We start from the raw sequence: 14,417 nt of genomic DNA on the forward strand, positions 1-14,417 counted from the left end.
CCCACTTGATTTTCTGGTGCCTACTGACTGAATGCCAGTCCTGCTCATCCTGCTCATATCTCATAAGAAATGGGTAATAATACAGGGAAGTCAATGGAGAACTCTTATACTTACCTCTCATTTGTAGCATAAAGTTGACTTTCCCTTTTGCTTTTCCTAGAAGACTCACAAGATGAACCCCATGAGATATATTCTCGTTGCTGTAAATGTACAGATATGAAACAAAGGAATAGAAAATTAAAATATAGTTAACTTCCAGTTATCCCTATATAAAACAGGTTCTTTGTGAGTTATACATGTGAGATGAGGGTTAATCAATGTGAAATAAAAAAAAACTCTGCATTCAGTAGGTGTCTAATTTTCTTACATAGGCAGATAGTTCAATGAGATAGTACATTCTAAATAAAAACAAATAGATATCCTCCTGTCAGATTCCCTAAAACATATTAGATGAACTTAGACAAGACTTCTACATTCTCTAAGGCTCATTTTCCTCCTTTAAAAATTGAATGAGTAGGAGTAAGTACTTTCTGAAGTTCTTTCCAGATATAATATTCTGAGATTCTTTCTTAAAGCTTATATCATCCATCAGCAATGAACCATAAGGATTTCCAAGATAATCTAGGCAAAACTTATCCAATGCTAGACCCCCACTACAGCATCCACAGGACCATCCCTATTGACAGGAAACTGCCTCTCCAGGGAGTCCAATCAAGGTTCCAGTAGCTATTTTTAATAGTAGTAGATTCTTCCTCACATTAAACTGAAATGTATCTGTATTAGGGTTCATCAGAGAAACAGAATGATATACATGATATATATATATATGGAATTGGTTCATGTAGTTACAGAGGCTGACAAATCCCACAGCCTGCCATCTGCAAGCTAGATACTCAGAAGGGCCAATGGTGTAGTTTCATTCCAAGTTAAAAAATGGAGCCAATGGTGTAAATCCCAGTCCAAGAGCAGGAGAAGATGAGATGTCCAAGTTCAAACATATAAAACAGGAAGAAAATGGGAAAAATATCTCCTTTCTTCATCTTTTTTTCTATTCAGACACTCAACAGATTGGACAGTGCTCCCTTAACCTACTTTACTGAGTCCACCAATATAAATGAAACCCTCATAAATGAAAACACCCCAAAATAATATTTAGTCTGAGCACTCTGCAGCCCAATCAAGCTGGCATATAAAATTAACCATAACTCTCTTGGAAAGTTTTATATATAAACCATGAAAGTGGAATACTCTATGTATGCCTCTATATCAGGATTTAACTATAAAATTTGACAACTTCCTTATCAAGCATTAAAATAAAATGCATGAGTTTAAAAACATTTGTATATGTCTATAGCTGAAGAATGAATACATCATTTTTTTAGTTATACAGTTCTGAAATACTCTATGTTCTACCTTTTACATTGAGCTTCAGTCCAGCAAGTATAACAAGAATTATCCACGTGTTATAAGGGACTCTTGTGTTTATTAAGTACATATAATATTTGCATCTTCATGTGGGTCTTGTGTATATTTGTTTTAATTTTATTTAAGATTATTATACATTGTTATTATTACTGGTGCTGGGGATTGAACCCAGGGCTTTGCACATGTTAAGAAGGTATTCTACCACTGAGCTATATCCCCAGCCCCAAGATATATTTTAAGTATGTAAAAGTTATGTGATATGTGCACACTTTGTAGAGGGTGATATTAAATATTTAGAAAGGATCATCATACTGATTCAAACATAGCATTATCACTTGGACTTTGTAATAATATCTTTGAAACTTTATCACATAAAGATGTGTGAGGCAGCTTTCACAAACTAGATTTTAAGTCAACAAGTTCATTCTAGTCAAACTCTGAATAATAAGAAATATATTTTTGTTTATATGTACTTATTACAGCTATAGGCATTCTGTAACTGCTAGAATCCAAATCATTCTTCATTTTAATCACAAACTAATCATTCTTCTAGCCGTTGGGATTAGCCTATTGCTTCTGTACTTTCAAATAAACATCAAATTTTAATTTCTTATAAAGCCTGAAAAGAGTAGAACAATGTATTGAATACCTTGATTCTAGAAAACTACACAGGGTAGTGCAGCAACATGCATATTAAAGCATTTAATATACTTTTTAATACTATTCAGAAAGTAAGGGGCTTCATTTGGACTCAAAAATATAATGGGAACACAGCTCAAAACTGTTGTTTTTCAGGGTAACCTTGATCTATAACTAGATGTAGAAATTGTAAAGTATGTGCCTGAGCACCTACCAGGTGAAGGAGACAAAATAAACTTTTCTTGTTTGGAAAATGAAAATAACACCATCAAACTTTTCTGTTTGTGGCTCCAGAGGAGAACAAAAAGGTAAAGGAATGTTAAGAACCCTAGAAACTACCATATAGGATAGGCCTAAGGATGTTAGTTACAATTACTGTTGCTGTCTATAGAAGTTCCTATTCTCATGTAAATATTATCCTCTCTCAATCTTCTAGTTTAAAAAAAAATCAAGTTGAATTTTCTTGAGGATGAACTTTCCCAAGACATTTTAGAATTTCCTGCTTATTTTACTGCTAGCCAAAAGTACTGCAAAAACAACCACTCTTGTAATTCTTTCACACCTCTGTTTCCAATCCTGGTCAGACTCTCAAATACGAAAAAGATGTGTTAAGATAGTCAGGGGAAAAGTTCAGTGGATGCTATTGAATCTCTAAAACAAACTTTGGAACAAAAGTAATGGTAGTTATTTTTTGGTAGCTTGCAAGTGCTGATATGGTACATCTGTCCTAATTTCTAGAGTTCTGACGATTAAAGATTTTAATTGCTTATCATGTCTTCCTTATATTTCTAATCTGAATTCTCAGAACTGAAATACTATGTCTGCTTAAGGTAAAAGAAACTTAACAGCCTTCAAACCCTGCCACACCTGAAAACAAGGTCAAGGCTACATAGGTGATGTATTCATTAATTTGAGTAATGAAAGCACTTGAACATAAATGTTTATTTCTTCTTGCACCTACTTCAATAAGAACTTGAAAGAGACTTGGGAGAATGGAGAAAGTAAACGAAGATCAGTTTATTCTGATGGGATAAATTCAGTGTCAAATGATTTCCCTCAAGTTCACATCAACCTCTTAAGAGTGGTAAAGAAGTTTATGTCAATCTTCTTTAGCTAAAGTGAGATAGAGGGCATTCTATGATAGACAAAGAGTAGGATGGAGGGTAAGACCAGGGGAAAAATACGATTCTTGTGGTTACAAAAAAAGAAAAATCCCAACAAACAAAATGAAAACTAATATTGAGGTAGGTTAATTTTAGGGTGCCTTGATGATGTCATCTTTTACGGGCCATTATAAGTCAGTGAGTTATTTAAAGGAAAAGGTTAGAAGGGCTTAGGGGAACCAACACCTCACATTTTCCAGGAAACACAAAGCAGCACCTATCCCAGTACATCTTTAAGTATATAATTAAAAGAAGAAAGATTTAGTGCTTTTCTGGTCATGGCAGGTAGGTCTCCTGTGCTTTATTTTTTTACCTAAAAGAAGAAAAACAACAACAGTGAAACTAAAACCACTAAGTTCAAGTCCATGGGCCAAATCCTTAAAATAGCTCAGACTCAACTTTCTTATGGAAAGAAATACAAAGTAAGAAAGAAACGGGGGAGAGGATACAAGGTCTGAACTGCTTTTCAAAGTCATCTCAATTGAAAGCCAAGTCCACACGGTGGCCTGACTTTTAGGGCACACTTGTGAGCTGTGCTAAGATGTATACTATCACCGATGACTGTGCATACTATGCTGGGATGTTATAGGAACAAACCATTATTAAAAATCAGACAGACTTAGTTCTTCACACTGTTGTTTAAACATTCAAATTCAACTTATACAGAAAATATCTGTAGTGGTATTGTAGAGTTTTTGTAGTTTATTTTTCCAAAAGTTGATACATAAAATGATAGAGTAAACCTATGAGATAACTCATGCTCTGAATTTAGAAGTTTGCATTCAGTATGTTTTTCTTCATGTGTCACATACAGGTCTATGATTTAAAAAAATCAAAATGTTATTTTTCACTGTGTGACATAAACATAACAAGAAACACTTTGAAATTATGATTCAGGATTTTTCATTAACACTTCATGATTCATAAATACCCTCTATTGTTTAGAATATACTAGATTTATTGTGGAATTATGAATTATTTCAGTCATAATTTCTATTAATGATACATTTATTAAGATCAGAAGAGGGGGTTCAAAAGTCTCAAGTTCTACATGAATTTACCTCCCAAATTCATCTTTCAGCAAACTTGTTGAATATCTACTTTTGTGCCATGTACCATGCTGGACACTAAGATAAATAAGAACATCAGCAGGCACCAATGAAATAGCTTAGATTAATTTATGCAGTATGCTTAGTTCACAGTCCAGCATAGAATAAGTCTTTATTGGTGGCAGCAGCTATCAACAATATCAGTGAAGACTCCTAAATATGAAGCAATCCCAAAATTCTGTGCTTCTGGTTTTCATTAATATATTGTGCTATCAATTTTGTATTTAATAATAATGATCTTTCTACCTTCCATTTACAGTGTAGTATCAGGAAAGGGGGACCAAATATACAAAAATCTACAACACGACACATACTGTGATCAGATATAAACAAAGTATGATGGTTCCTCAAAACAATGTGGAAATTAGAAAAGACTGTCTTCTTGTGGGAGTTGAGACTTAGGCTGGGTTTTAACAGATGGGAAGGGCTTAATAAAGAGTTCAACTAGATGACAGAACAAATAACGGGAGTTGTCAGGCCAGAGAAGTCTGTTGTGAATGCTAAGCTAAAAGTTTATTTTAGATTTTATTCACCAAGGAATAGAGAGCCCAATAAATGCATTTAAACAGGGGAGTCAAATATACATAAGCATACATGTTCATAGGGGTGTGTGTGTGTGTGTGTGTGTGTGTGTTTATGTATCTCAAAGTACAAGACTGCTCAAAATACCTTCTTTCTACTCAATCAATAATTTTATTCTTACATACATAGAAATCTCAAATCTTTCTGGGTTTTAAGAAACAATGAAAAGCATTCTGGGAGATGGTATCTGGCTGCAGAGGGCAAATGAGAAGAGCTGGGGGTGTGGGGACTCTGTTGATGTCAGGCCTCTGGGAAGCTGGAACATAGGCCTGCTTTGCAGGGGCTGATGACCAGATGCCATAGGACATGGAGAAGACTCTGCCTCGTGAGACCCATAGACATCTTCAAGACAGGCTAGAGGCTGCCTGCTGGTGTTCCACCAGGCTACACCTGACTTGTCCTTGAACACCTATACAGGAAGGGCGATCCTGGAAGCCTCAAACATACCTATTGTAGAGCCTGAGAAAGAGTTCCTGCTTAGACCTGGAGGGGATCTGAGAGCAGAAAGTTCCTTGTCTGGGTCATAAGTGTTGAATGATTCCTTCTCTAATGGTTGATGTGTCCCCTAGGACTGCCATAACAAATTCTGTGGGTTCAAACAATGAAAATTTATACTCTCATGGGTCTGGATGTCCAAGTCCAAAATCAAAGTGTTGACAGGGCCTTGCTCCCTCTGAAGGCCTCTTTCGGGAGAATCCTTCCCTATCTTTTCTAGCTTCTGGTGGTTGACAGCGATTCTTAACACATTGGGACTTGGAGATACATTACTCCAATCTCTGCACCTATCTTCATGAAGCCTTCTCCCTGTGTGTCTGTGCACACATCTTCCGCTTCTTGTAAGGACACCCATCATTAGATTAGGGCCCATACTCATCCAGCATGACTTCATCTTAACTTGATCACATCTTCTAAGACTCTATTTCCAAATAAGATCATGTTCACAGGTTCTGGGGTTAGAATTTCAACGGATCTTCTAGGTGAGAGGTGGGAGGAGGGACAGTTAAACACATAGCTGGCTTCTAGATCGCTTGAGACAAAAAGCTGCATTTGTCACCATTCAGTGGTTTGGGCCCATCCAGTGACCTAATTGCTAAACTAAGGATAGACAGAGGCACAAGAGGGCTGGGTTCCAGAAGGTAGCAGCCTGAAACTCTACAAATGCCTGGAAAAAACAGGCTCCAACCTCTAGAGTCCAGATTCCGCCAGTATTAGAGTTCAGTCTCAAAAAGGAATAAAGGAATAACCAGAAGTGATGACCCATCCAAACTGAACCTTTAGGACAACCTGTCCTGCGTTACGTCACTCTTTACTTCATCCCTCAGGAAGTTCTCCCTCGGGCACTGTTCAGATTCAGCTGAATAATCTTCAAAATCTTATGCAAGTATGCACAGCTGAGAGTTCTAGGGAGCTTTCTGGTTCTCACCTACATGGGGTGGGTGGGGGTTGGGGGTGTGATGTGGCTGAGCTGTTTTTCCTCAGGTGGCCAAAAGAAATGTACCAGAAGAATGTTAGGCCCATCCTGTAACATATTTAGAAATGGTGACAGCTTTCTACTTTTTTACTTTGTTTAATACAAAATCTACAAAAAAGCAACAAAAACACTTTTAAATTAAAAATAAATGAAAAAGTTAGGCTTAATTATAGTGTCTTAGTTGCTGGTTCAGAACCTCAACATTTCAAATGTATGGGTAAACGTATCACCAGTACAGAGTTTCGCTCTATCTCAGGATGTGTCTATGTTTACATCCACCCAGGATAAATAATAACAGCTGGTGGAATATGCCACAACTGCAATATATTCTTTGTTTTTTACTTAAAAAAATAAATTTACTAAACAAATTCTTTGTTTAGTAATTTGTAAAAAGTATTCATTTCAAATGGGCTTGTTTGCCTTCCTAAATTCTAAGCTCAATGAGGATTGGGTATCTATTTGATTTGTGTCCGTGTATCTAAAACAATGCCCATTAAATATCAGAGGTTTAGTAAATATTTGAGAAAAGTGTATAGCCCCACATAAAAATTAAAAAGCAAATAAATAGAAGAAAACCCTCTGATGTTTAAGAGCTACCCTCACAGGGAAGCAGAAAGGAAGATTCATGAGTCATTCCACAGTTACGGACTATGTCACTAAATTCTTATGAATCACAATCATCCCCCAGGATTACTGAGCTGGAAAATGTTAACTTTGAAGCTCACAGGGACAGAGATGACTTGATATGCATCCCACCCAAAGTTAAGGCACCAACTCCATATCTGGCAGTAATTTAGAACATAAGTGGCTAAAAGTTTGTTCATATTTTGAATTCAAATCCAAAGTTGTTTTTTAGTAGTAAAATCTGTATTCATATGAATTTACATAACATTCATAATTGTTTTTAAAAAAAAGCTAATTAAATAAACTGCAAATGAATTTACTGTACTACAGTTCATTTGTGCAGAGTTGTAAATTATTAGGGTCATTTTATCTTTAATTCTTTAATTTTAACTTGACAATTTATAAATGTACAAACTTATGAAGTACAAAGTAATGTTAGGATTTATGAATGTTATGTGGAATAGTTAAATCAAGCCAGATAATATATCCATATCTTTAGTCTTTTACTTTCTATTACTTCACCATCCATTGAAATAGATGACCACATTTCTAATTTTTATAAGATTTTCAAAAGTCTTATAAAAATACTCATCATTAGATTAGAACCCACACTAATCCAGTATGACTTCATCTTAACTTGATCATATCTTCTGACTCTTATTTCCAAACCAGGTCACATTCACAGGTTCTGGGGCTTATAACTTCAACATATCACTTTTGGAAGGCACGATTCAATACAAAGCTGGCTTCTAAATCATTATCACTTTGATTTTGACAAAGACTGGTTTTTACCAAGGTAATTCTGGTGACAATATGGAGGCTAGACTAACACAAAGAGGGAAGGCCTCCAGGTGACAAGACAGGTGGTGTGGCCATCGTCCAAATGAATGGCGCTACTACAGTGGAGAAGAGAGGCTGGACTTGGAGATGTCTCCGGCCATAGACCTGACAGGATTTAGCAACAGTATCAACGATCTTTCACCAAATTTAAGAAGTTTCACATCATGATTTCCTCAACTCATTTTCTCTTTTAATTCCTCTTCAGACTTCACCTACATCTATGTTAGATGTGATATTGTCCAACAAGTGACAGGGGCTCTCTCTATTCATTTCTGTTGAAATCTTCTGCAAAAAAAAATCATAAAGGGGAAAAGACAAATAGACATTCATTACATAGAATGAATAAATACTATTACCTATAACTTGAGTTCACAAGCTCTTCTTCCTGCCATTCTTAATCTGTTCTTAAGCTCATCTAGAGAATTTTTCTAATTTCATATATTTACTTTTCTATCCTATAATTTCCATGTGGTTCATTTAGAGTCTCAATTTCTTGGCTGAAATTCTCTTTACTGATGTATTGTGATCATATTCTTCTTTATAGTTTTAAATAATTATAACAGCTGCTTTAAAATTTTATCTGCTAATTCCAATTTCTTGTTATCTTTTCTCTTGAATATGAATGGGTATCATTTGCCTGGTTTTTTTTTTCATATACTTATTATTTGCTTTGTACACTGAATTCCATAGAGAATATGTTCTATTTCTCTGAAGAATACTGATTGTTTATTTTAGCAGGAAGATAACTTGGCAAATTCAGATTCCTCTCTTTCCACTGTGGATCTCTCCTTTCTGAGATATTCATCCTTACTGTCTGACATTAAGTGCTGAATATGGTGGTGAGTGATGTCTGCTCTCAGGTGAAAAGTATTAAACACGTGACATTCATTTAGTGCTATGCCCTTCTTCCAAGGGTCAATGTTGTTGTATTTCATAATTGCCTTTATTTTCCTCCAGTAGCTTCAGAGAGTTGTTTTACATATGTTAAATTATGCACATATGTGTTGGTGTCTGTATATAATTATGTCTATATGTGGGTATACTGCATGTGCATGTATCATTGTTATCATTATGGAAAGATAAGCTGATCTGAGCTATACATTTTCTCTACTATGAGAACCCATTAACATCTAACATAGGATTAGATGTTTCCTTTGCTTAGAAAGTAATTTTAAAAATCTATTAATAATAAAGGCCTTAAATGAAAATCATATATACTAAGAAAAAATAATTCAACTGAAAAACAAGTAAAAGAATAAGCAAAGATTTCATAAAGGGGAAAAACAACTAATACTAATACACATATAAAAACAATGATAAAGTTTAAGAATAGACAAGTAACTTCAATTAAGATAACAATGATAAATTCTACTGTACTCATTTTTGACAAAATTTAAGACAATAAAACCAAGATACAGATCATTAGAAATTCTCGTGTACTGCAGTGGAAATATAAAACTGACATCAAGAGTAAAATACATTGAAAAGTTGATCAAATATTTGCCTCCCTTATGGCCCAGCAGTTTCATTCCAAAAGATATAAACTTAGAAAAATCTTCTTACTTATACACCAGGAATAATGTCCTAGAATGTTTAGAGAAACCTATTTCATAACAACAAAAACAACAAAACCTAGGAAATCAAATTACTATTTTTAAAAACAATGAACAAATATTGACATATCCACAACAGACATCAATATGTATCAGGAACAATACCAAGCACAAAAATACTATATGAAAACAAGGAATAACATAATACATTATTAAATCCTTATGGCTATGTAGTAAAACTATATTTTTAAAGAGAATAACAAATTAGAAATTTTAGCATAGAGATTGCCTGGGGGTAAAACAGGACAGTTAAGTAAGGAATAGAAAGTGTTGGTATTCTTCTAAATCTTAAAGAGGTGATATATTCACAAGCTTTCTTTTTAAAAATATGTCACATGAATTATTTATGTTTACATATCATATCTTATGTGTATAAAACCATCTATTAAAATGTAGAAGACAGAAATGGATGGAGGTTAGAGAAAGATGAGTAATTGCCAGGTCCTGGGAAGCATTTTTTGCTGCCTTGTTTTTAACCAGAGGTATACTTGTTTGACTCAAAATGTTTTCCTGAAACCCTAAATAGAATAACATTTAAATAATCAAATAATCAGGGATCTTTTATAATTAGCCTATTTTTAAAGTGATAAGGTTTTGGAAGGTGAGGAAAGCCTAGAGAGACTTTAATTTCCATCTTTATTCTAACTACAGCAACAATATCCTATCAGTATATCTCCTTTTTTGGATATTTGTTTTCTTGAACTGGGTAAACCAGAAAAGCAGGAATTTCCCTTAGGTGGGAATCTTCATGGACAAATACTAAGCTGGAATAAGGAATGATTATTCCTTTAAAAATTCTTTCTTGCACAATTTTTAGACACATCTGTAATCCCAGCAGCTCTGAAGGCTGAGGGTAGGAGGATCCTAAGTTAAAACCAGCCTCAGCAATTTAGCAAGGCCCTAAGCACCTTAGGGAGGCCCTATCTCAACATAAAAACATGAAAAAGGGCTGGGGATATGGATCAGTGGTTAAGCAACCCTGGGTTCAATCCCTGGTACCCCCTCCCTCCCCCCCAAAAAAAGTTTAAAAAGTTGGAAAAATACTTAGAAACTAGCTTTTCCTTTCTTTCCTAAATATAATGCAGCAGCAAGTCCTGTTAGTTCCTGCTCCACTGCATATCTCCAGTTGTTGCCCACTTTCTCTGAAACCCTTGTTGCCCAAATCAACATCCACTCTCTCCTAGAACATAACTCTCCTCACGGCTCTTTGCATCTCCTCTAGTCTCTTTCCACTCCACCTCCCATGACAGTGAAAGGGACCTCTGAAAAGGAAAATCAACCCCCACCTGCACTTGCTCCAGGCCTTCCACTATCTCCCTAACAGCCCTACAGCCTGCGGGAGTCTGAATGCAAAGGCCCCACCTCTCTAAGCATGCTGTCTCCCTGCTCTTTTCTTAACACAGCAAGCACCTGCCTCAGGCCCTCATTTCTTGCCCTAGCCTGCCTCTGGGTCCACAGGTCTATTCCTCTCCTTTTTCATGCCTGGCTCACTCTCATCCTTCCACTTACAGGTTACCTCTGTAGACAGGCTCTTTTTCATGTCCCCCTTCTCTGAAATAATACCCCACCCCTCACATCCTAGTCACTCTATCACATCACTCTTGTTTATTTCCTAGTAGCCCACAGCATAGCCTGTATCAACCTTTGTCTTAGTCAGTTTGCTATAACAAAAACACTAGAGACCGTGGATTAACAACAGGCATTTCCCACACTTCTAGAAGCTGGAAGTCCAAAATTAAGGTGCCACTGTGGTTAGAGTCTGGTGAGGGCACACTCCACAGAAACAGAACTGAGGAAGGAGGAAAGGAAAGGAGAAACAAAGGGAAGGCAGGCAAAATTGACACAAGAAATAAATTATAGATGTATTTACCAAGAAATAAATCTGTAATTTTTCTCCCAAGAAGAAAACCTGAGACCCAGCTGGTTTCATCAGTAATTCCTACAGAATATTTAAGGAAGAAATAACACCAGTTTTATACAAAGTCTTCCTGAGAAGAGAAACAAGGAAATATTGCAAATCTCACTCTATAAGGGCAACATAATGTTGATACCAAAATATGAGAAGAATTTTACAAGAAACACAAGCCAATCTGTCTCATGAGCATGCTTGTAAAACTCATACACAAAATATGAGCAAACAAAATTCAGAGGTATAAAAAAAGAATAAAACATCATAACCAAGAGGGGTTTCTGCGAGGGGGGGGGGAGACGAATAATTTGTGTACGTTGATACAGCAGGAGTAGGAGCCGTTTATTGTAGGACAACAGAGCTATTTATACATTTCACACAGCTTATCTTAATTAGCATAAACTAGATACATCAGTCAACCAATAAGGAATCTCCACACTTAATGGCTTGCTTTTGTTACTTCTCAAACCACTCCCTCTGGCATTTTGCCAGGCACCAATCAGACTTGTTTACGAACTCTAACATTCCCCTGGCAAAATACCAGGTGTTATTTTGACTTGTTTACAGACTCTAACAGGTTTCTTTGAGAAAATAAAAGAATTTAATATGTGAATCTATTAATAAAATTAAACAATTTACAGGAGGACAAAACAAAGAGAAAAAAGCATACAACAACTCAAAAGATATCGGAAAAACCCATAATATGATACAATTCAACATCCATTCATGATAGAAAAACACTCTTAACAAAGAAGGAATATACAGTAATTTCCTTAATCTGATATGAGATTTCTTTTAACAAAAAACTTATATTAAACATCAAACTTTGTGTTGAAATAGAAAAAGGCCAACCAACTCCTCACCCTCACTTTCTTGCATCAACAGACATACAAAAATATGTCTTAATTAATAAACCAAACCAGATAGAGTTGAGAAATAACAACAGAGATGTTATAATACAACTAGTTGTTATGTACAGGGTAGTGTTCCAAATGACTGTTGTATTATTTCATAAAAACCACTTCAGAATTACAATCCTCCTCCTCAGGAATCAGGGTGATTCCAATATTGTTTTGTCCAATTAAATGAAAATTTTTAAGCAGGGCAATAACAACTATACAGACTTATAATTTGCATAATTGTATTCTTTTCCCCTTTCTCTTAAATTCTACTCATTGATTTAGCTCATAAGAATTTAGTTATGTATTCTCAATTTAATTTTATCACTCTTCTTGTTTATTTATTTTATTTATTGATTCACGTATTCATTTTTGGTACCAAGGATTGAACCCAGGGCACTTAATCATGGAGCCACATCCCCATCCCTTTTTATTCTTTATTTTGAGACAGTGTCTCATTAAGGTTCTTAGAACCTTGCTAAATTGCTGAGGCTGGCTTTGAACTTGCAATCCTGTTGTCTCAGCCTCCCAAGCTGCTAGGATTACAGGTATGGACCACCATGCCTGACTTTATCCTATTTAAAAAAAAAAGAAAAGAAAAAAAATGTCACCTCAATCCATAGTGAAGATAATCTCAGAATAAAGGAGTATAAAAACAAAAAATGGCTAAGGTAGGACCCTGCTGACAAGGTCTCTCTTGTAGCCTCAGTTGTTCTTTTAAGAAAAATATCTAAATAATACCAAATCCTAGAAGACATTGTTCTTTTCCATATAAAATTATTGCTTCCTGAGCTGAAAATTTAGCTCAGTGGTAGGATGCTTGCCTAGCATATGTGAGCCTCAAGTGTTCAATCCCCAGCACCAATACAATAAATCATATACATATAGATATGTATACAGTTTTCCTTTTGAAAAGAAATTTAGAAGCCTTTCTCAAATGTAGATATTTAAATTTTAGGCAAAAATTCCCTTCACATTTTACTTTGGTAGACATGGTAAGAAGAAAAAAAAGATTATTTGTGAATAAAGAAAATACTTTCTAAAGCAACATAAGAGTTAGTTATTAACCTAGGACACTAATCATTGCATTAAGATTTGAGTTCTTTAAATCAAAATGAATCTTTTCCAGCAACTTAAACCTTATAGTCTTCATAGTAGAAATAATGGAATTCTGCTTTCAAGAATCAGATTGCAAAATACAAAGAACAAAATTTCATGCACATTCTTCTTGATCTTTACAACTTCTTTCTTTCTGACCTCAGGATGATTCCAAAGCACAAATACAGCAATTAGGATATAAAATCCTTGTGGGAGAAGCTGTCAACTGGCAAATATGTAGTAGGCATTCCATAGAAAGTTGTCCAATGAAGGAATCAGTTTAATTACTTTTATTTTAATATGGAAACACCAAAACATGCTTGCTACAAAATATAATTGTCTTAGATAATAACTGTTACTGAAAAATATTTCCAAATTGTCCACGTAAAATAAAACATCTAATGGTGGCACTGATTATTGGTATTTTGCCGTGATCCACTTGCTTCACATGTGTTACATTATTGAATTCTTACAAAAGCCCTTTAAGGGAGATACCAATAATACCTACATATGACAGGTGGAAGAAGAGAGAGAATCATGAAGTTATATAATTTAAGTCACCCAGCAACTAAGTCGTACAGTGAAGATTTGAATTCAATCTGTTTAAACCTTGCCATTATCCTTTTCAACTTGTAAACCACTTTTCATATGCTGTATATAGTCTTTGAAAGCCAGTAAGAAAAGTAAAAGGTGGGGAGAGCAACAGACAGCCTCCTACTTCCTAAAAGGAGATGCAAGACATAATGAAAGTGCTTGTAATAGCACATGTTGGAGCCAAGATGGTGGTTTTTAATAAAAGTGAGAAAGGGTAGATGACTTTCCCACTGAAATTGTGGAAACACAGATGCTATCCAACCTTAGAAATGTAAAATTGCTCATGTTTTTGATCTTGGGACCAAAGGAAAAACTACAGATTCCACCATTTGGAACATTTAATGGAAGAGTTTTAAAGGAAACCATTATTATAATCATGGTACCCACCGGCACTATGAGAATCCAAGCTCTGTCCACATTTTCTTTATAAATTCACCATTAGGGCTTTTTA

The 14,417-nt window shown here is 35.2% G+C and overlaps 1 protein-coding gene across 3 annotated transcripts in view; it reads right to left on the reverse strand.

The window, feature by feature from the left end:
* The window catches only part of LOC110598608 (uncharacterized), a 64,011-nt gene that overhangs the window by 24,307 nt on the left and 25,287 nt on the right, over nt 1-14,417 (reverse strand). For all 3 annotated transcript variants that reach the window (XR_013424850.1, XM_078019110.1, XM_078019109.1), the window contains one exon: nt 115-200. Coding sequence is in view for 2 of the 3 variants with exons in the window: in XM_078019110.1 (XP_077875236.1) it covers nt 115-200 (86 nt within the window). In the remaining variant the exon portion in view is untranslated. The remainder of the gene's footprint in view (nt 1-114; nt 201-14,417) is intronic.

Source organism: Ictidomys tridecemlineatus, chromosome 8 (assembly GCF_052094955.1).
Source record: "Ictidomys tridecemlineatus isolate mIctTri1 chromosome 8, mIctTri1.hap1, whole genome shotgun sequence".
NCBI lineage: Eukaryota > Metazoa > Chordata > Mammalia > Rodentia > Sciuridae > Ictidomys > Ictidomys tridecemlineatus.